The sequence below is a fragment of the Fistularia commersonii genome, chromosome 22, assembly GCF_037954325.1.
Source record: "Fistularia commersonii isolate RoL2024-O1a breed Wild chromosome 22, RoL_Fcom_v1.0, whole genome shotgun sequence".
NCBI lineage: Eukaryota > Metazoa > Chordata > Actinopteri > Syngnathiformes > Fistulariidae > Fistularia > Fistularia commersonii.
The window spans coordinates 1,534,968-1,555,038 of record NC_141305.1 but is presented as its reverse complement, the minus strand read 5'-3'; the positions used below and the strand labels follow the sequence as shown (position 1 = coordinate 1,555,038).

The 20,071-nt window shown below is 51.4% G+C and overlaps 1 protein-coding gene across 1 annotated transcript; it reads right to left on the bottom strand.

Annotated features, from left to right (window-relative positions):
* Positions 1 to 948: 948 nt before the first annotated feature.
* gak (cyclin G associated kinase) lies at positions 949 to 18,830 on the bottom strand. The gene is made up of 29 exons (XM_086169494.1): positions 18,467 to 18,830; positions 15,359 to 15,420; positions 15,194 to 15,253; positions 13,596 to 13,710; positions 13,239 to 13,381; positions 13,019 to 13,144; positions 12,672 to 12,761; positions 12,451 to 12,586; positions 11,905 to 12,017; positions 9,856 to 9,934; positions 9,176 to 9,293; positions 7,731 to 7,780; positions 7,480 to 7,628; positions 7,286 to 7,408; positions 7,057 to 7,190; positions 6,781 to 6,975; positions 6,573 to 6,690; positions 6,390 to 6,469; positions 6,124 to 6,317; positions 5,844 to 6,020; positions 5,607 to 5,770; positions 3,830 to 4,052; positions 3,556 to 3,759; positions 3,301 to 3,438; positions 2,709 to 2,795; positions 2,352 to 2,609; positions 2,130 to 2,278; positions 1,606 to 1,782; positions 949 to 1,515 (listed from the first exon to the last, which is right to left on the bottom strand). The coding sequence occupies exons 1-29, from the start codon at positions 18,606 to 18,608 to the stop codon at positions 1,414 to 1,416; spliced, it is 3,906 nt and encodes a 1,301-aa protein (XP_086025620.1). The 5' UTR covers positions 18,609 to 18,830; the 3' UTR covers positions 949 to 1,413.
* Positions 18,831 to 20,071: the final 1,241 nt, after the last annotated feature.

Genomic DNA, 20,071 nt, shown 5'->3' with positions numbered 1-20,071 from the left:
GTTGAGATATACATTCATATTAGTACGACATAATTCGGTGCAGGATAAACGCTGCAGATATGGGATGTGAAAAAATGTTCTTCCCTTCTCCGGGCGATGATTTCTTAAACCTTCCCGGCGTCGGCCGCCGCTTCCAAAGCACAAAAATGATACAAACAGGACGAAGGGGACAAGATATATTTATATCTATATATATAGATATATATATATATATGTTGGTAGAAGCTTTGGAATGGAAATGCCGACACTCTGCACTTGTGTGTGTGTGTGTGTGTGTATATATATTATAAATCCTAGCTTGTGCCGTCGATGCGAGTGAATAACGCGTCTTTATTTTTATCCCCTCAAACCCGAAAAACAATAAATAAGAGAGCGGTGAGATTTGATTGGTCCATGAGGTAAAAATGTGAAAAAAAAAATAGAAAAGAAAAGCAGGAATAAGAAAAATAAGCGACGTGTCTGACAAGGCGACATTTACCGTCTTGGAAAAGACACACTTTTCTCACACACACACACACACACACACACACACACAGATCATTCATGCCAAATAGTCCATCTCAACCAAGCGGCGGTATTTTTGTATTTACACTGATCACTGCGAAGGAAGGGTAAAAACACAAAAAGCCACATAAAATCCCTCTTTCTTTCCCTTCGGTGTCGATGGGGGGGTGGGGGGACCTGTCACTCAAGTGTGACGGGGTGAGTGTGTGTTTTGAGATTGCAACAAAAAAAAAAAAAAAGAAAAATAATTTTTTTTTTAGGGGATCGTGCAGCGCCGATGGGGCCGTTAGCATTTAGGCTAACAAAAAGAAAACAAAAAAGAAAAACAAAAGAGCACTTCAGCAATAACAGGCGGCCGGCTGCTGGGGGGGGGGGTTACACTAGAGTGTGTGTGTGTGTGTGTGTGTGTGTGTGCGTACGTGACTTCTCTGGTAAAAGCAGCACTTCTTTTTTTTTTTGTTTTGTTTAGTGTTCGGTCGGCTCTTCTGGAGAGCAAACTTTCCACCTCAGGTTCGAGCTGCGGTTTCGACCAGAACCGCCTGGTTGTCGTGGTTACAAGTACGCCTAACATACACACACACACACACACGCGTGCGCACACACACCGGCAGATGCCATTCGGCTGATTTTTTTTTTTTTTGGAAGTCCTTGAATGTCTCGACGTTCCCCTCCGTCTCCTTTGCCGGAGTGATTGTCACCCTCAGGTTCTCCGGCAAGTCCAAGATGGCCGCCCAAGATGGCCGCCCAAGATGGCCGCCGCGAGGCGGAGAGTCGGGGAGTGAAGGGAATGCTAGAGAGGACACCTCTCAGAGGCTCGGCGCCCCCAAAGGCCCAATGTGGGCTCAGTCCCAAACATCTGGCCCCCGGCCCGGATCTTCTCCGGCCCGGCCGGGACCCAGATGACAGGTTTTAGAAGAGTGCTTTGGATCCCTGGTTCTCGAACTCGGACCAGGCGTCGTTCAGCTCCATGAAGATCATCTTGGCGTAATGCTCGTACGGCTGGCCCGTGGCCTGCGGGGAGGAGACGGAGGAGATGACCACGGGCGGACGCCAACGGAGATACGCCGATTACCTTCAACAACAGGAGCAGAAAGAGCGCACCTTATCGGGGTGGACCACCAGCACGGCCTTCCTGTAGAACTTCTTCACCTGGTCGGGCGTCACCAGGTCGGCCATGCCCACGGGCTTCCAGCGGGTCTCGCCCTCCCACAGCACGGTGTGCAGCGTGGACAGCAGAGCCCGGATGTTCCTCTCCTTCCCTTCGATCCAGTCCAGGATCTGCAGCGCCAGAAGACACTTTGGTAGGTTTGGAAAGGGATCTCCAGTCTGACCGCTCAATCATTCCCTCAAACATCTGGGCAAATTTAGAATCTCCAGTGCGCTTGGACAGTGGGAGGAACCCCGAGGAACCCCGAGGAACCCCACGCAGACACGGGGAGAACCTGGAGAACCAGCAGTCTGCGAGTCTGCTGCGAGGAGGAACCTCTGCAACACCCTGCTTCTTCCTTGCAAAGCTGAAAACCAGACCAGAAGGTCTCCTCTGGTCCCAGGTGTTGGGACGGGGTCTCCTCGGGTTCAGGACGTGGAGCGTGAACCTCTCGGGGTCGGCGAGAAGATCCGGTTACCTGGAGTTTAAGTGGATCGATGTCCTTCGTTATCTCTTGCCTCCTCATCTCGGCGATGGTCCTCGGGCCCTTCTTGTCCGTCCTTGAGGAGAAGCCCTGGGTCGACAGCAGGTCTCCGAAGTCGTCCTCCTTGACCTTGGGCTTGGGGCCTGGGTCGCGGCACAGAGAAGGTCACCGAGAAGAACTTCCGAGCGCGACCGAGAGGAGGAGATGTTCTCCTACCGAACCCGGGTCCCCGGACGCCTCTCTCCTCCCGGCCCCCGATCACGCTGGAGAAGTTGAGGTTGTAGTTGGGTTTGGGAGGCTGCGTGGCGGCGGCGGCGGCGTTGGGCTGTGACGGCGGCGGCCCCGACCCCGACTGCCAGGGTTTGTTCTGGGCCGAGGCGGGTCTCCCCGCCTGCCACTGCTGCTGAGGCTTCGAGGAGGAGGACGGAGCCTTGCCGCTGAATGGAGGCCCGGTGAAATTACTGCTGCTAGAACCTGGAGGATACGGAGAGGAACCCGGCCTGTTAGCGCGTCCGGCGCCCACCGGGAACCCGTGCACGTGTCCAACCCTCAGCGGACGCGCCGAGGTCTTACCCGGTAACGTGGAGCCCAGGTTTCCCAGGTCGGCGAAAGGGTCAAAGGTCTGAGACTTGGCTTTGGACATCGACGGCAGACCGGAAGCTGCAGACACACGAAGCAGGACGCATCTGCAGAGCTTGAGGATAGCGTTAGCCTAGCCCGCTAGCTTCGGATGTTAGCTGGTAAGAACGGGCTCGACCCCTTTTTGAGGGCGCTTCTCGTTAGCGCTAGCTTAGCCCACGTACTCTGCCGAGGGACATCCCATGATGCACTTGTGTCCTCCATCCGTGCACGATCCGGGCGTTCCGCCATTGTTGTTTCTTTTATGAATCGTAAAGCTACGACACTGATGTGTCAGCTATTAGCATGTAGCTGTTAGCGCAGTAATAGATCAATTCTCGTCCGTCCCTCCCAACACTCGCAACCTGTTTCTAGTCTCCGACCCGTGGAGGCAGAAGGCCGCCACCATCCACCAGGCTTTCTGCACCAGCACAAATCCAGCGGTGGTCCAGACCTGCTCTTTGCGGGAAGCATCGTCAGACGCCTGCGTCGCGATTTGGCGCCGTTTTACACCAACTCCGACCCGACTTGGCTTCCGGTCACGTACCCGTGCCGCTGTAAGTGGGCTTGTTGGGCGTGGAGGCGATGCTGGCCGAGGATCCGGCCGCCCAGCTGTCCCAGCCGCCCAGGAGGTCCGGCTGACTGGCCGACGAGGTCATCTTGGGGGCGTCGTTCACTAGCTTATCTGTCAAGCGAAGGAAAACGCACATTCGGTTGCAAGGCGGGACCAGAAACATCAGGATTTGCATTTATAGACCCGTTTCCGAAGCGATTCTGCCGAGCACGCGCGTTCTGAGCTTACTGAGGTTGAAGAGGCTGGTGTTGGAGGCGGGCGCCGGCGGGTTGCTGTGGGACGAGCCGAAGCCGCTGGTGGCCGAGCTGTCGGAGCCCAGCAGGTCCCCGAACAGGTCCGGCCCGGAGGCCTGGCGGGACGAGGCCACGCTGGAGCCGACCCCGGAGCCGGGGCCCATCCCGAAGGGGTCGAAGGGGTCGCCCGCGGCAACGGCTGCGGCACAGAGAAGAAACCTCAGAACCTGCTGTCGCCTTAGCGGAATCGCGAGCGGCTCCGGCCTCACGTTTGGACTCGGGCGTCGCGCTGCTCGGCGGCCCGCCGAAGAAGAGGTCCTCGTCCGCGGCGGCGGCGGGGGGAGCAAACAGGTCATTGAGGAGGTCGCTGTTGCTGGAGGCGGCTTTCAGGCCGCCCTGAACCGCCTGCTGAGGAGGCTCCGGGTCGGAGTTCAACCCCAGGAGGTCAGCGGTGTCTCCCAGCGCAGAATCCTCGGAGCCGGGCGGCGGGTCCTGGGGGGAAGACGGGGACGATGAATACGGGTCGCGGCGGAACCGTGACTTCATCGACAAATGGATTTCCTGGAATGAGCGTTTCACACCGACATGGCCACCACTGGCCCTGAAGTGGCGTTAAAAGACAGTTGGATGCGCCGCCCTCCACACGCCCTCAATCTTTGTAATTACTGCTAACAGCTAAGACAATTTATATTTCATTATATTTCTTATTCTTCCTCCTTTCCACTATTATCTATTACTGTTATGTTTTTACTTGAAACTCTAGCACAACAATGTCGTTCAGGATTAATAAAGTTGTTCTCTTCTCTCTTCTCTTCTCTTCACTAGCTAGCCAACAGAAAATCATGGTAAACCATGAGCGAGGTGTGTGTGTGTGTGTGTGTGTGTTGTGGACTCTTCCATGAAGAGATGGTGAAGTTGTTGTCGGTCAGATATGACGATGAACATTTACAGGGATTCGGTGCGGCGGACGACAGGAGCGTCAACATCTAAATGAAGCGTAGCAAAACTGTGTGTGTTAGCATTTAGCAAGACGTTGTAGCATCAAGTATAGCGAGTAAGTTAAAGTCCCCGAACCTCCTCCTTCACCACCAGCATCTTCATCCCATCTTGAAGGTTCAGTTTATTTCTTTACATTCTCTTTCATTACCGTCATTTCCGGACTATAAGCCGCTAATTTTTTTCCTACGCTTTGAACACTGCGGCTTAAACAACGATGCGGCTAATTTATGGATTTTTGGGGGCTAACGAGCTTCACGCCTCCAAAAAAATGTAGCCTTGTCACATGGATGGACGGATGGATGGATGGATGGATGGATGGACGGACGGACGGATGGATGGATGGATGGATGGATGGATGGATGGACTTTTCCTCGTGTTCTTTATTATTCATCTTTTTTATGAGCCATGTTACAACAGCTGTTTGGAAAAAAAGCATTTCCAGTATGTATTTGTGGATGTTACTGGTAATTACTTAATTAAAAGTTTAAATTAGAAAAAAAATCTGTGTAAATATCTGTGCAGCCTATATTTGTACATAAAGATTTATTTAGTTGTTTTTTTTTTCTGGTGTGGCTTCTATTCAGGTGCGCTAAATAAGAATAAGAATAAGAATAAGAGCAACTTTATTTACCCCGAAGGAAATTGTTGTGCTGGAGTTTCAAGTAAAACAAAACAAGAATAAATGATAGTAGGAAATTGTATAAACAGTAAAAAAAAAAGGGAAGGAGAATAAGAAATACAAATAAAACAATACAGTGTCAAAGTCAAGGCTATAAAGTGTTTTAAGGTCTTAAGTGCAAAGATTTGAAGATTCCCTGCGGCTGAAGGAAGAGGAATTCAAAAGTCTGATAGTCCGGAAACTCCGTTTTTCTTTTCTGCGCATTATTTGTTATTCATAAAGTAAATTTGACTCCGTTAAAAACACGTCACGAAATCAGTGTCTGTCACAAATGAATCGCATTTCAGCTCATTTTAACGGGGAAATCTGATCTGACGTACGAGCAGGTCACGAAACCTGAGTGGAAGGCAGTTTGTGTGTCTCCCCACCTGGAAATCGGCGTCAAACAGGGGTTCGCTGGGGTCCCGCGACAGAGGCTCCCCGCCGGGGGCCGAGTAGGAGTAGGACTCTCCTTCCGACTGGTCGCTCAGCTCTTCCTGCTCGTGCACGGACCCTCCCTGACTGTCCGAGGCTTCCCGCGGGCCGCCCACGTCTGCGGGGGCGAGAGCGCGAATGAAGCCGGATGTTCTCTGGCGTTGGGACGGCGGCGACGGGGGAGACGGTACCTTCCCAGTCCAGCGTCTGGAAGAAGTTGTTGGTGTTTGCGTCGGCGTTGCCTGGAGGCTCCTCCTCGGCGGCGGCGGCGGCGGCGGGGCCTTCCGGGGTCTGCGGCGCCGGCTGGGGCGCCGCCTCGGAGTCGTAAAACGCCGAGGAACCTGGCAGACGAGGCAGTTCTGGTTTACCTGCGGTTGTTGAAAATTTCAGACTCGGATTGGAACCCTTGCTGAACCCGACCCGGGAAGAAAAGCTTTGGGAGGACGAGCGGCGGGAGAAACTGAGAAGTACCGAATTTGCTGAGGATCTCCTGCTGCTCGTCGCGAGAGGAGAAGAGGATCTTGGGGTTGAGGCCCTTGGTCTGGAAGCCGTCCCACGGCGGGGGTTTGGTGCTGGGACGCTCCCTCGGCTCCACCTCGATGTCCAGGTTGACCTGGAACAGGTCCGGGTACTTCTCCTGAATGTCGCAGGCGTCCAGGTCGTACCTGAGGGACGAGGACGCCTTCAGATACGGGTGTTCGAAAAGCACGCCGTCACTCGGACGCCGGGGCACCTACTTTGCAAATTTGACGGTGGTGGCGTTTCTGGGGACGAAGCCCGTGTGGAACTGGATCTGAAACATCTTCATGGACGCCATCTGGGAGGAAACGGCCAGGGAGGTAAAGTATCGGTGATTTTTTTCCCAACAGCGCGGCGGCTCCTGTGTGTGTGTGTGTGTGTGTGTGTGTGTGTTTCTGCACCTTGGCCTGTAGACGTCCCCCCAAGGTGGACCTGGCGTGGTAGATCACCACTAGCACGTCCCCCTGGACGGTCACGTTCAGAGGGATCTCTGCTTTCCCGTCCTCGATCCTGAAGTCCCTGGAAAAGGAAGGTCGACGGTTAAAAGCCCACGGCGGCGGGCGGCGCCCCTCCCTCCCTCCCTCCCTCCCTCCTCCCCGGGGAACCTACTTCATCCTGTCGTACTCCTGCGAGGTGGTGAGGACCCGCTCGTCCCCGACGTAGACCTCGCAGAACGGCCTGCAGCCGTTGCGCTGCTTGTTGAACAGCGGCACCGGCGTCATGGCGATGGAGCGAATGATTATGGGCTTGCAGTGAGGGATGATGGGCTCCTCCGCCATCATGTCACACATGTACTCGATGTACCTGAGCGGGCCATTCGGTGTCAATACGACACTCCTGTGTAAGAGTGTGTGTGTGTATGTGTGTGTGTGTGTGTGTGTGTACCTCTTGTGCGAGGGAGCTATGCCGGGCGGGCAGCGTTTCATGGAGAACATGTAGACGGCGGCCTCGGCCGTGGTGAAGAGACGACAGAAACACAGGAAGGAGCACACCGCCACCGCCGACGCCGCCCTGCCGTCCTGCGGAAACACACACCAACACACACACACATAGCCGTCAGCGTGCACGCCTCGGCTCGGGCCTCATCTCGTCCACGGGAGCCGCCGCCGCCTACCAGGCAGTGCACGATGCAGATGTTCCTCTGGTCCTGCTTCAGCCACAGGTGCATGTTCTTGCAGACGCTGTAAAGGCTGCGGAGGTTGGGGGCGCGGCGCACCTGCCAGTTGCATTCAGACACCTACACACACACACACACACACACCTCAGTACGACTCGAGTTGGACGCACACGCGTGAACCAACGCCCTACCCTGTTGTGGAAGCGGGACGGCCTGTACGAGCGCCTGGACAGGTTGTAGACGGCGTAGTGGCCGGCGTGACGCGAATCCAGGAACAGCCGGACGTCCTCGATGTTGTTCTTTATCGCCGACTCCACGCCTTCCGCCGGGAAGGACATAACTGCAGAAAACACACACACACACATATACAATGTAGGCGACATGACAAAGAGCGCACGTAAAGGAGACGAGAATGAACTTTAAGGGTGTTAGCTTAGCTCACCTGCTATCCTGGAGGTGATGTAGGATATGTCCAGGTCTCCCTTAGCATAGCTGTGACAGAGGGGATTGAGAGCGCGAGTTGAAGAAGCCGTGCGGTATTTCGAATTTCATTTCACCGCGGCGTCATCGACGATCGACTTCATCGGTAGCGACTTTCGCACAAACGTACGACGGCTACGTGGCTGCGTCTCTGCCGGGCAGCCCGCCGGGGATCCGCGCGCCGACGCGGATGAACGAGCGGAGATGTTAGCGAAACCACTCCGAATCGTTTTAGAAATATCGAGTCAAATTCAGACGGGGAATGTGCGAAAATGCCGAGATCTCGTCGACCGATTATATTTTTGGAACGCTGGGATGTCCCGGATAGGGGATGATAACAGCTTCGAGGGGCAGTCGGGTCAAATCGTGGTGGAAAAATTGAAAAAGTTGAAATAAATAGAAATCAAATGGGTCACAAATGACCTTAATCCCGCGGAATTGGGAGCGCGTGATGCGGTTTACGACACAGAGGAAGCTGACGTGGCGGTTTAGTATGCGATGGAGCGACGACATGCGGTTTTATCTTATTCCTCGTTCATTTATTTGAATCACTCAGCCGTTAATCCGCGTTATTGAGCCATTTTTCAAGCGTGTCAGACTCACATCCCAATCAAAACGCCTTATCGTCAAATTATCGTCAAAAACACAAAGCCCCTTGAGGCGCCCCAAAACAAGAATTTCTCCATCATTAAAAATTTTGGCCGACTTTTTCCCGTCATTTCTGTCGTGATACGACCCCGTCCGTGGCGGTGAAGGCGCTACGTGTGTGATGTTAGGGGGGTGTAAAGCAAGCTGTGATGACACACACACACACACACGACACAAGGCTTAGTAGGGTGTTCTGAATTAAACACAGATCTACAGGAGCACGCCGAGCACGCCGAGCTCCGTCCGCCCATATTTACCTCGGGTTGCTAGGTGATGGGACACATAGTGGGACCATGAAGGGTTGGGACAGAGAAAAGAAATGACAAAAATAAAAAAAAAATAAAAAAAACGATAATAATAATAATAATCAAAATGAGCAAACAAACACACGGAGCGATGACAGAGAAACCAAATGAAACGAACTTGGAAACGGCGGCGTACGAAAAGAGACGCCGGGGTTTTTAAAGCAAATCGCTGGCGTGTTCGACCGGCTGTTTATAGATGCTTCCAGAATCCTAGGAACATCCCGACGCCGTCTTTGACCGTTTCAGATTTCAAAGGTCATTCTGGGGTCGATGTAGGCGGGAAAGATCTCGACGGCTTATAATTCTGCAAATTACAGCTAAATATGGCCGTGAGAGTCATATAAAGGAATCAAGCGTCTGTAAAAACGTAATGAGAACGTTAAGATCCAAACATGGATGTGTAAAGGTGGGGAAGATAATAAAGGTGATACTCGGAGCGGCGGCGGCGGCGTACCTGGCCACCGACTGGATGACCTTGGAGGAGGTGTCCTTGATGTTGGTCAGGAAGCGCTCGGTGCCGCCGCGCAGGATGTCCAGGAGGCCGCTGCCCGACTGATCAGGATCATAAATGCCTTCGGGGGGGGGGGGAATCACGAGATGACGCTGTTAATCGGCGGCGAGTCATGTGACCGGGCCTGCGAACTCCGACGTTTAACCTTAATTTGAGGTAAAAAAAAAAAAAAAAAAAAAAAAACAGCGCCTTGGGCAGATGGTTGACGGGATGCAGTGAAATCCTCTTAATGGACGGCACACCTCGTGTGTGTGTGTGTGTGTGTGTGTGTGTGTGTGTGTGTGAGAGAGGCATGGCGACACGGAGACACAGTAAATGTCATTGTCGGAGGTTTGAAACTAATGGGAACAGGAGGGCCTGGTTCTGAAGCCTCCTCATAAAGATCTCATTCTGCTAATGGGGCAGGAAATCACTGCCGCTAATCTGCAGCTCCGTGTTTCCTGCACGGTTTGGTCTTCGCCGCTCATCATCCAGAAGATCGCTATCTCCGGGCGAAGTCGCAAAGTGAAAATGACCGAAAATTTAAAAAAAAAGCAGCTCAAAATGAAACGTAAACTCCGGACGCGCAATGAGAAGTTATCGGCGGACGCGTGAAATGCATTTCCGAGACGCGCGACGCTTACCTGCGCTGTTGTGGGCGTTGTGGACGTGGGCGGGCGGCTGGGCGCCGTTGTTGCCGAAGCCTCCGTTCTGCTCCAGCAGCTGCAGACATTCGTAGCCGTCATACACCGGGCGCCAGCAGTAGTACGCGCTCAACATCGTAACAGCCAGGTAGTGTGTGTGATGGGAGACGGCGACCTCAGACGCGCCTTGAGGTCTTAAACATTTACAAACGCGGAGCTGCGACGCCGGAGGAACCGATCCTGCCGAAATATGGAATCAAAAGGACGTCCGGGTCTCACGCCTTTCCCCTCCGGCGTCCAAAATCCGGATCAATTTCCTGGCGTTGGAAGTTTCGCTCTGGCTCGCTCTGGCCGTCCGCCCCTCCGTATGTCTGCGCAGGAGGAAGAGGAGGAGGAGGAGGAGGAGGGACCGGGAGGACGCTAATCTGCTTATAACCAGGGAAACCCCTTCTTAACCCTAATCAGATTGGCGTTCGCCAAAACCAGCCTCCTCTGCGCGCACAATGCTGCCGCCCGGGTCAAGAGTTGGGCTTCTGGAGGAGCCGCTCGCTTTGCCGGCCGGAAGCGACGTGATTCTTTCATTCCGCTTGATGTTAAATAGCATCACAAATGTACGCCGCCGCCGCGCCTGTAGATCGACCGAATACGCGCCGTGACAGAAGATACGGGAGAAAACGCCGCCTTTTCATAAAAAGATTTTTTCTGACATTGTAATCTGATTACTTTAATCGCCATTTTGGCCAAGGATTTGGCTTTGAGTGGCGGGATTTGTAGGTTTGCGGCCGGTCTCATCCTTTTCCAGTCCGAAAGCCTCCGGGCATATGTTAAAGGGGTGGGGATCTCTCTTTCCACCCCGGATTAATCATCCACTACCGGACCGGCGAACACTGGCCCCCTTTGTGCTCCCCCTCCGCTCGTGGCGCCCGCTCGTATGATGGCCGAGCATTTACATGTTTGCACGGCGCCGTCGGCCTCCGGAAGCTCCTCCGCGCCCCGCCGAGGCTGAACACCGTCCTTGTGTCTCTGCGAAAGGAGCCGCCGCCACGACGTAACACCGTAGGGTTGTTAAAAGACAGATCGGCGTACGTCCAACCCGGGTGGTTTTCCAACAGTTCTACGGAGTTAAACCTGGACTCGGGAGTTGAATCGGTTCCGTTTCAACTCCTTTGTATTTCAATTAAATTTCCTCATTGAAGTGAACCGGAATTCCGTTACGGATCCCTGGTTTTGTCACGTTTTATGATAAGGAAACTGTATTTTATCATAACAAATATAGTATAAAACCAAATGAATACATTATTACCTTGACTTTACCTACAGGCTACACATCTAATGCTATGCTAACTTTGTAACTGTGCAATACTCAGAACTGTGCAATATTTCATTTCATAACAGCTACACTACAATTTTTCCTTTTATCATACTATTGTGCACTCCTTACCTCACTTGTTACTAAGACACTTATAGTTTTATCACTTGTTTACTAAGACACTTTATAGTTTCACTGAGACACTTTATAGTTTATTTTTATTTCTAACTCTGCCTTTTTCTTTTTATTATTTATTGCTGTTATATTTTCTGTAACTCTGGCACGACAATTTCCTTCGGGATTAATAAAGTTGTTATCTTATCTTATCTTATCTTATCTTAACTTTGCTCCATTTTATGTCTAAACTCCATTTGTGGACGGAGTGAAGCCGCTTTTCTTTCTAAAACCATCAAACCGTCCCCGACCAGCTGCAACAAATCCCCGTAAACGTCACGGACGACGCTTTCCGTCATCGTATCTCACACACGACAACTTCTCCGTCTCCTCATGGACGAGTCCACAACACACACACACACACACACACATCTCATGTTTCTCCCCCATTCTCTCTGGGCTATCAAGCCGTTTTTAAACGCCATTTCGCGGCCGGCGGCGGCCATGTTGGCATTAAACGCCGCAAACGATCAGAAAGGAAATTACTGGGATTACAGAATGGACGGGGGTGAGTTTAAGGTAGATTAAGCGACGGCGGCGCAACAAACCGTCCGTCGCACACCGACCTCTGTGATGGGGGACTTGGGGTTGACGTTGCGTGCCGCCGCGATCTCCTGGAGCTGGTTGACCAGCTCTGTGATGGACAGCCGCTCCTCGGGGTTCACCTTCAGCATCGAGCCTGGCCAGCAGAGAGAGGACGGGGGGAAAAAACGCGTCATGATGGAGCTCTGGGCAAAGGGAAAATTAAGGGACTAAATGAAAAATCTTCTTGAAGTGCTGTCATTTATGTCCACCAGGTGGTGCTGTTTAGCCAAATTCACTTAAAATAAGAAACCCGACCTGTGGATCTACCGGGGCTTTTCACCGAGGGGGCTAATTTTAAACGCGCTTCCCAGACCTTGGTGTTCCCCGGGCTGAAGAGGAGGCCAAGGATTTGATTTTCTCAGATTTTCTCATGCAAAACATTCTGGAAACTCAAATCCAGACGTATGGAATCGCCCTTGGGAGATCGGGAGGAGGTGATAAGCGACGGAGATGATGGGGAGACACCAGACAGACCTGCCGCCGGCGGGCGAGGGACGTAAACGTGACCCGGGACGGGCGGCGCTTACGTATGAGGTCGTGATACACGGTGTACTTGACGTCGTGCGGAGGGATGGAGTATTTCCCGTTCACTATTTGCAGCTTGGCGCCCTCCTCGAAGGGGTGCTGCTTGAAACACAGCAGGTAGAGGATGCAGCCCAGGGCCTGGACGGGACGGAGACACGCCCACAGTTAGCAAAAGCAACAAGCTTATTTAAGGAGTTCAGGATGTCCCGAGGACAGGTCCCACCCAGATGTCTTGCTTCTCGTTGATGGGGAAGTTGGAGTAGAGGTCGATCATCTCGGGCGTCCGGTACGCCGGCGTGGTGTTCCTGGTGATCTGCGCGGAGACCAGAAATCAGGGTTTCTACCTGGACCGGGTCCTCGGGGGGGGGGCGGAGCGGTAAAAATAGATCGTGATGAATGGGTCGGATCAGAGCTTCCCGGACCTCCGGCCGCTGATTCAATCAGAAGCTCTGCTTTTAGCCGTGAGGGACGTTCGTGCAGGGAGGCTGCACGCAGACCAGCAGGGCATGATGGGAAATGTGGCGTGTGGGGGAACAGTGTGTGTGTGTGTGTGTGTGTGTTAGCGTGTACCTCGTCCTCCACCATGGACCTTTTCTGCGCAGACCAGCTGTAGTCGGGGTAGTGCGACAGCGTGGTCGCGCTGCCGAAGTCACACAACTTGATCGTGCCCTGGTTGCTGATCAGGAGGTTCTCGATCTGCGGGGCGCGGAGACATCGGCTCAGATCGAAAAACGCTCAATCGAATCGTCCGCCCCTCCCCCTCCGATTGGACGCCCGAGGGCGCGCCGACCTTGAGGTCTCGGTGTATGACCGCCGGCTTCTGTTTGTGCAGGTGCTGCACGGCGCGGCACGCCTGGTAGAAGACCTTCAGCACCGTGTCGCAGGAGAGCGGAGCCCTCTGCTCCACACGCCTCATAAAGTCCACCAGCTGACCTGAAGGGGTGGAGAACACGGTTAGATCGAAAGGGGAAACCCGGCGGCCGGGAAGTCGCCGACAAGCAGGCGGCTCAGTTTCCCTTCTGGTTACTAAGCTTTGAGAAAGAGCATGTGAAGGAAGTGGAGAGGCTGCGGACGGGAAAGGGTTTCATCACGCAGAGCGGCGGCGGCGGCGCTGACGGAGCGTTTCTCGCCGACGAGGAGGCCGTACCTCTGCACAGCTCCGTGAGGATCAGGAACTCCGCCTGGCCCGTGTCCGACTCCTCCTTGCTGATGGAGGCGGCCGAGCAGAACTGGACCACGTTGGGGTGACCGGAGAGCTTTTTCTGCAGGGGCGGGAGGTCAAGGAACACACACACACACACACACACACACACACACACACTCGTCGCTCTAATAGTACAACATTCACACGAATGCGTTCACATTTTCGGCTAAATATAAACACCGGGCGTCAAATGTCACGCATAATACTAATAATCTGAAGCGTGACGTGGCTTTGCTTGGAAGGCGTCGCCCCGGCGGAGCCGGAGGACGGAGCGTCTGCTGCCGCCGGACCTTCTAACCCGTGTTTAAGAGCTTCACTCGGTTCCTGAAATGAATGCTATCGGATTCCAGCTCCTCCGCGGGCGGAGCTCCGAATGATTCTGAATGTTCTCGCTTCCTTCCCGCTTACAAAACAGATTACACACACACACATTTATGTATTATACATACACACATATCTATACTGCTCAAAAAAATAAAGGGAACACTTGAACAACACAATGTAACTCCAAGTCAATCCCACTTGTGTGAAATCATAGTGTCCACTCAGGAAGCAACACAGATTCATTTGGACTTGTTTTAAGGACATTACATCAAAGTTGGATCAGCCTGGAGTTTGTTTTTACACTTTAATTTTGAGTGTGATTCCTAATCCAGACCTCCATGGGTTGATACAATTGATTTCCATTGATCATTTTTGTGGGATTTTGTTGTCAGCACATTCAACTGTGTAAAGAGCAAAGTATTTCATAAGAATATTTCATTCATTTAGATCTAGGATGTGTTTTTTAAGTGTTCCCTTTATTTTTTTGAGCAGTGTATATTGTTTCGTTCTTTCATGATCTATACTGCTTATCCTGCACTGCAGGGTTGCCGGAGGGTTCTGGAGCTGTGATTGGACGAGAGGCAGGGTTCATCCTCCAACCAGGGGCCCACATGGAGACACCCAACCATTCGCCCTCTCATTCCCACATCATGTGGAGATGAACGACCATTCACTCATTCATTTATGTCCCAGACACGCACTGTACCTTCATTCGCACGTCTGGATCATTCAGGTTCTCCAGTGAACCTCCTGCACATGTTTGGACTGGAGGAGGAACCTGGAGAACCCGGGGCGAACGCGGAGATTCCATTAAGGACATTTCCGGTCCATCCACCTTCTCATTCACATCTCAGAGACGTACCATCATTCACACATCTGGACAATGTAGGGTCTTTTCCATGAACCTCCTGCATGTGCTTGGACTGTACGAGGAACCCGGAGAACCCTGAGGAACCCCACGCAGACACGGGGAGAACATGGAGACTCCACACACAAACCGAGGACCTTCTCGCTGTGAGAAGAGAACACTAACCAATGCGCCGCCCGTATATTACATGGCACAAAATGTACTAATGCATGTGGGGAAGCCATACATATTTGCACATTCTGGCTTTAGGGGATGTTGGAAAGCACAGCCATCCCATAATACTGGAGTGCCTGTGGCTCTGTGTAAGCTAGCAGGAATGTGTGGCTCCTCTGGAGGAGATAAAGGATACCATGAAGCAGACTTCCTGTATGATTTCCTTGTTCTTTTCTTCTTCATTGGACAGCAGCCGCTGAGAGGGCACACACACACACACACACACACACACACACACACACACAGGGTAAAGCGGTGAATGTAAACACAAAAGCAATAAGAGGCCGAGCGGGTGGCTCACCTTGAGGGCGTAGTCTTTCCCGCTCGCCATGTCCTGGGCCTCGTACACGAAGGCAAAGCCACCTGAGGAGCAGCAGGAGAGGGAACGCACGTTATTCACAAATTAAAAAAAAGGACGTGATGAAGAACACGTGGAGGCGCTCGTTCGGCCGTCGCCGGCCCACGGGACCCGGGGACAGGAGGGGGCGCAGAATCCACACGGGAAGAACCATCTTGTTTATTAGATTTGAGCCAGACGGTCAGAACGGGTCCAATTCAGGTGAATGACTAGCGAGCATTTTATTGGATGTGTCAATCAAAATGCTCCAGTGCAAACTACAAAATGACCCGGTCGCTGTTGAAATATGAGAAATACGATATTTTCCTCCAGACTCAGGAAGGTTTTCAAATCAATCCACTATTTACATTACATTACATTTGGCAGACGCTTTTATCCAAAGCAACTTACAATAGAGGACATAGGGACTGCAAATAACACTTGCAAATATAAGATGCACAGGAAATATACAGAACAGTAAGCTTGGGTTAGTGAGGTTTTTTTTTTTGACAAATACATACACAAACGTACACACACACACTGCATCTGGATTTTAAGCAATTCAAAATGAAAAGTAAATCAGAGCAACCATTCTTCAAGCCTGAAGGTCTGGACTGCAGGGCTATCTGGTTTAATAATAATAATAATAATAATAATAATTGCCATAGAATCAAGAAGATTCCAGATTCTGTGCAGAATCTGTGCAGGCACAGTGAAATTTTGCAATGAGAGCTCCTGGCTCGGCGCATGTACAGCTTTTTTTATAAAATTAAAAATATAGACAGACATGTTATTTACATAGTGCGTAGTTATATATATGATGCGGATGGTATGAAGGGTGATATGAATACGACTGCCTTATAAACAGTAGTAAACCTCCAGACTCATGCATTCACAATGACAACAATCAAGCTGCAACTGAGCTGCTCAACGCCCCTTTGCACACCCAAGGCGTGGCGCCGATCATTGGTGATAACGAGACGCCGGATAGTTTGCAGAGAGGGAGAACAGTGGCTCTCGGACTTTCGTGGAGAAAAAACATGGAGGACGCGACCCCCCCCCCCCCCCTCCCGCTGCACTTCCTGTCCAGTTTCTGCTGAGGCAGCAGGACCAGAATCTCTGGTTTCCAGAGATTATTCCCCCCTCAGGAGAGCATTTGTGTGTGTGTGTGTGTCTGTGTGTTTGCAAACCCGCAAAAACGCACTCCGCACTCGACATTCCCCGAGGGAGCAGTTGCCACGGCAACGTGTAAATCAACAACCAGCCGGCCTTTGCTTTGTAAAAACCTGAAAGGACAAACCAAGGATTCTTATCTCTGACCGTTTAAACTGGGCTTTTTTTTCTTCCGTTTTTGAAAATCTGGCTTTAGACCGCCAACACTTACAGCCCGACTGGGCAAAGTGTCGAGACAAACTATTCATCTATCAGGGAACGCAAACCCAAATCACAAAGTCGGCGATGAGGCCCACGAAGGAGAGGCTGAGTCTGGAGAAAGGGGGGGGTATGTATCACTTTGTAGATGGCCACTTTTACACAAAGTTACCATAAAAGGTTTTGGGGGTTTTGGACAATCATCTGTCAAGGTGACGCCTCGGCTTCTGTGAGGAAATCCACCATTTACAGACATTTCAGCAGATCAGAGAGATCCACCGTGCGACATTTTCAAGATATTTCGCCCGTGATAAAGCCGGTGCCGCAATATGGAGATCCTTTGATAATATGTGTGTGTGTGTGTGTGTGTGTGTGTGTGTGTGTGTGCTGCACGATATTTCACCTGCAGTGCATCGCCTGACTATGTCTGAGACAGCTGCCACACAGCTGTCGAAACAGAATAAAAGACACGAAACACGAAATACAGTTCTTTGAAATGAAGCGCCACGTTCACATAGCTGGGCCGCCGACGTGAATTTGCAACGACGGTGTGGGCTTCCACTTGTACACACACACACACACACACACACACACACAGAATAGAATACTGAGGTCCATTAGTCAAACTTAAAAGTAAAATCAAATAAAGGTCTGTCTTTGCCGCAGTGAGCAAGCGAGATGTTGTTGTGTAAAATTTGTCAGAAACACATATGTTTAATAATTATTAGTAAAAAAAGGCGGCATTTCAAAACCAACCGTTATTATCTTTAACGTGGTTGTCAGCGGAATGAGTTGACACAGCGGAATGACACAGATTTACAGAGAAAAGGAATGTTTCCGTTTCCTGTGCATGGAAGGTGATGAAACACTGTCTGTAGGTCGGCAGAAAGAAAACAAGGTCCCCGACGGGCGCGAAGGCACAAATAAACCCAAGGTTTTTCAATTTACGCGGTCAGGGGCCGTCAGCCTACAGGAGGCCGGAGGTCAAGAGGCGACACTAACTTTCATCTCTTTGCAGAAGAGTTTGGTTCATCCGTGAGGAATTTCTGAAGCCACGGGACATTTCTGAGTAACAACCCAGGAGAGTAAAGGATGGGTTCTCCTCATCTTAGGTTAAAAAGTAGCTATAAACATGATACTGATGTCAGATTTTAAAGGGATGGTTTAAATGATGGTTGTCCTCTGCCTCTGGAAGCTCCTCTGCTCATCACAACACACAGCTCTCTGGAGTTTATTCCTCGGGGGAAATGGCCAGATTATCCATTTGGACAACTTGTCCAGAGGTCCACGCAGATCGTTGACAACAATTCCTCCCTTCTTCTAAGAATAAAAGGTGAACGCAGATAAATGCGTGAATGGGATGCGGGTCTGGGGAGGAAACAGGAGCCCGTGGGAAGAATGTAATTGAAACTTGCGGCAGTGCTAATGCTAGGGCTAGCTGAAAGTTCGACTTGTCACGACACAGTCTAAAAGGCGTTTTTTAAGAAGCAACAGCGCCTCGGGACAGAACAAAAGACTGAATCTACTGGTGTTTAATTAGTGATAAGCCGATAAACCCGGCTAAGCCCATTGTTATTGACAACGAGCGGCTGTTTGACGCAAACGTTTGACGGCTAGCATATCCTGCTAGCTAGCTAGCTAGCCGGTTCGCACCCGCATTGAGTCTTGACGTCGTCGTCCCGTTGTCATGCACCGACTTACCCTCCGCGATCACCCGCTTGATCCGCAGCTTCATGTCGCCGAGCTCCACCAGCTGCCCGACGAAGTCGTTCTGGTCCCGGCTGGCCGCCCCGGAGGCGCCGGGCCCGGCCAGGAAATCCAGAGCCGACTGGAAAAGGGACATCTTGCCGCTGCGCCCCGCGTCGGGATCGGCAAGTTCCGGCTCCGCAGTGGGAGATCACGGTTATAAATCCGGGACACGATCGGCAGGCTGGACCCCGCGTCGGTTCGGTCTGTTATCAATGCTCGCAGCCGGGTGTTATTATTCCCTCGCCGGATGCGAACATCTTCTTCCTGCTGCTAGGCTAACGAGGCTACTACATCGCCAGCTCGAACTTCCGGGGAGGGCGGTGACGTCACGGCACAGGACAGTCACGTGATGTTGACACAGACTTTGAGAGGCGCACATTAGCTTACGTGCACTCGTATCAATCCACACATTTTTTTAAATGCGGGAATCTCAATCATTCATCGATCGTTAAAGTAATAATAATAATTTGTGAAAAAATGCACTGTAAAACTGTCGATGCAACTGCACTTATACTGCTAGATTTTTTTTTTGCAACTGAACCGTAACAGTCCTGTCACTTTAAAAAATCAAACTTAACCACATTTACCTCAGCCATACTCGTTGTTCGTTGTTCTCCGTGACATATTATTTATAATTTTTTTGTTATTTTTGCACTGCCCGGGTTTAATGCTCTACGTGTGTGAACGTATGGCAGTGGCTTTGACTTTGACTTGTAACTTAATCTACATTTGAGCTGGAATTAGGAATAGAGTCAGATGATGAAATGGTGAATACTGATGCAAGCTTTGTGTCTTCTTCTTCTTCCCATCCAAGGGAGCTGCTCAGTGAATCACCTATCCTCACAGGTGACCATCAGCCAAACATCTGCCTCCATCTAACTCTCTCCTCTGCACCCGGGTTCAGCTCCGGGGGCCTCAAGTGGGCCGTCCAACATAGATGGTGTGATCAGGAAGGCCTAGCGGAGCAGGAAGTCAAGCTGCTGATTCAGTTTTTACGCTGTCCAGTCTGTTCTCTGCACCTCTGTGATCGTCCGGTTTGGTTCGGCCGCAGGAAAAGACTGGAACGGACAATCAGGACTGCAGAGATGCCAAACTGCCCTCAATTCAGGGCCCGTAATCTTCTAGAGTCAGGAACCGGGTGGTAAACATCACCGCACATCCGTCACAGCCTGGACACCACCTTCTCCCCTCTGGCACAGAAACAATAACAATAGTACCTGTACCGATCGTCACTTTATTTATTATTTTATCGACAACTTCACTTTATTACTTTGACACACATTGCACTCTGCACTCTATAATTTGTATAACGAACTAATTTACTAACTCCTGTTTGGCAGTTCCAACCCCAGCATCCGTTTAGCGCGTGCAGGCAAAACAAACTCACAGCATACGTGTACTTACGGTGGATATCATGGTGCATTTAGAGGGTAACAAGAGAAAACAACACCAAAAAGGAAATAAAGTTCTCCCTGCAGCTGAGGCCTCTAAAGGTCTGTTAAAACACATAAGGCAAAAAAAAACAAACAGGTGGATGTTTGTCCTACATTGATAACG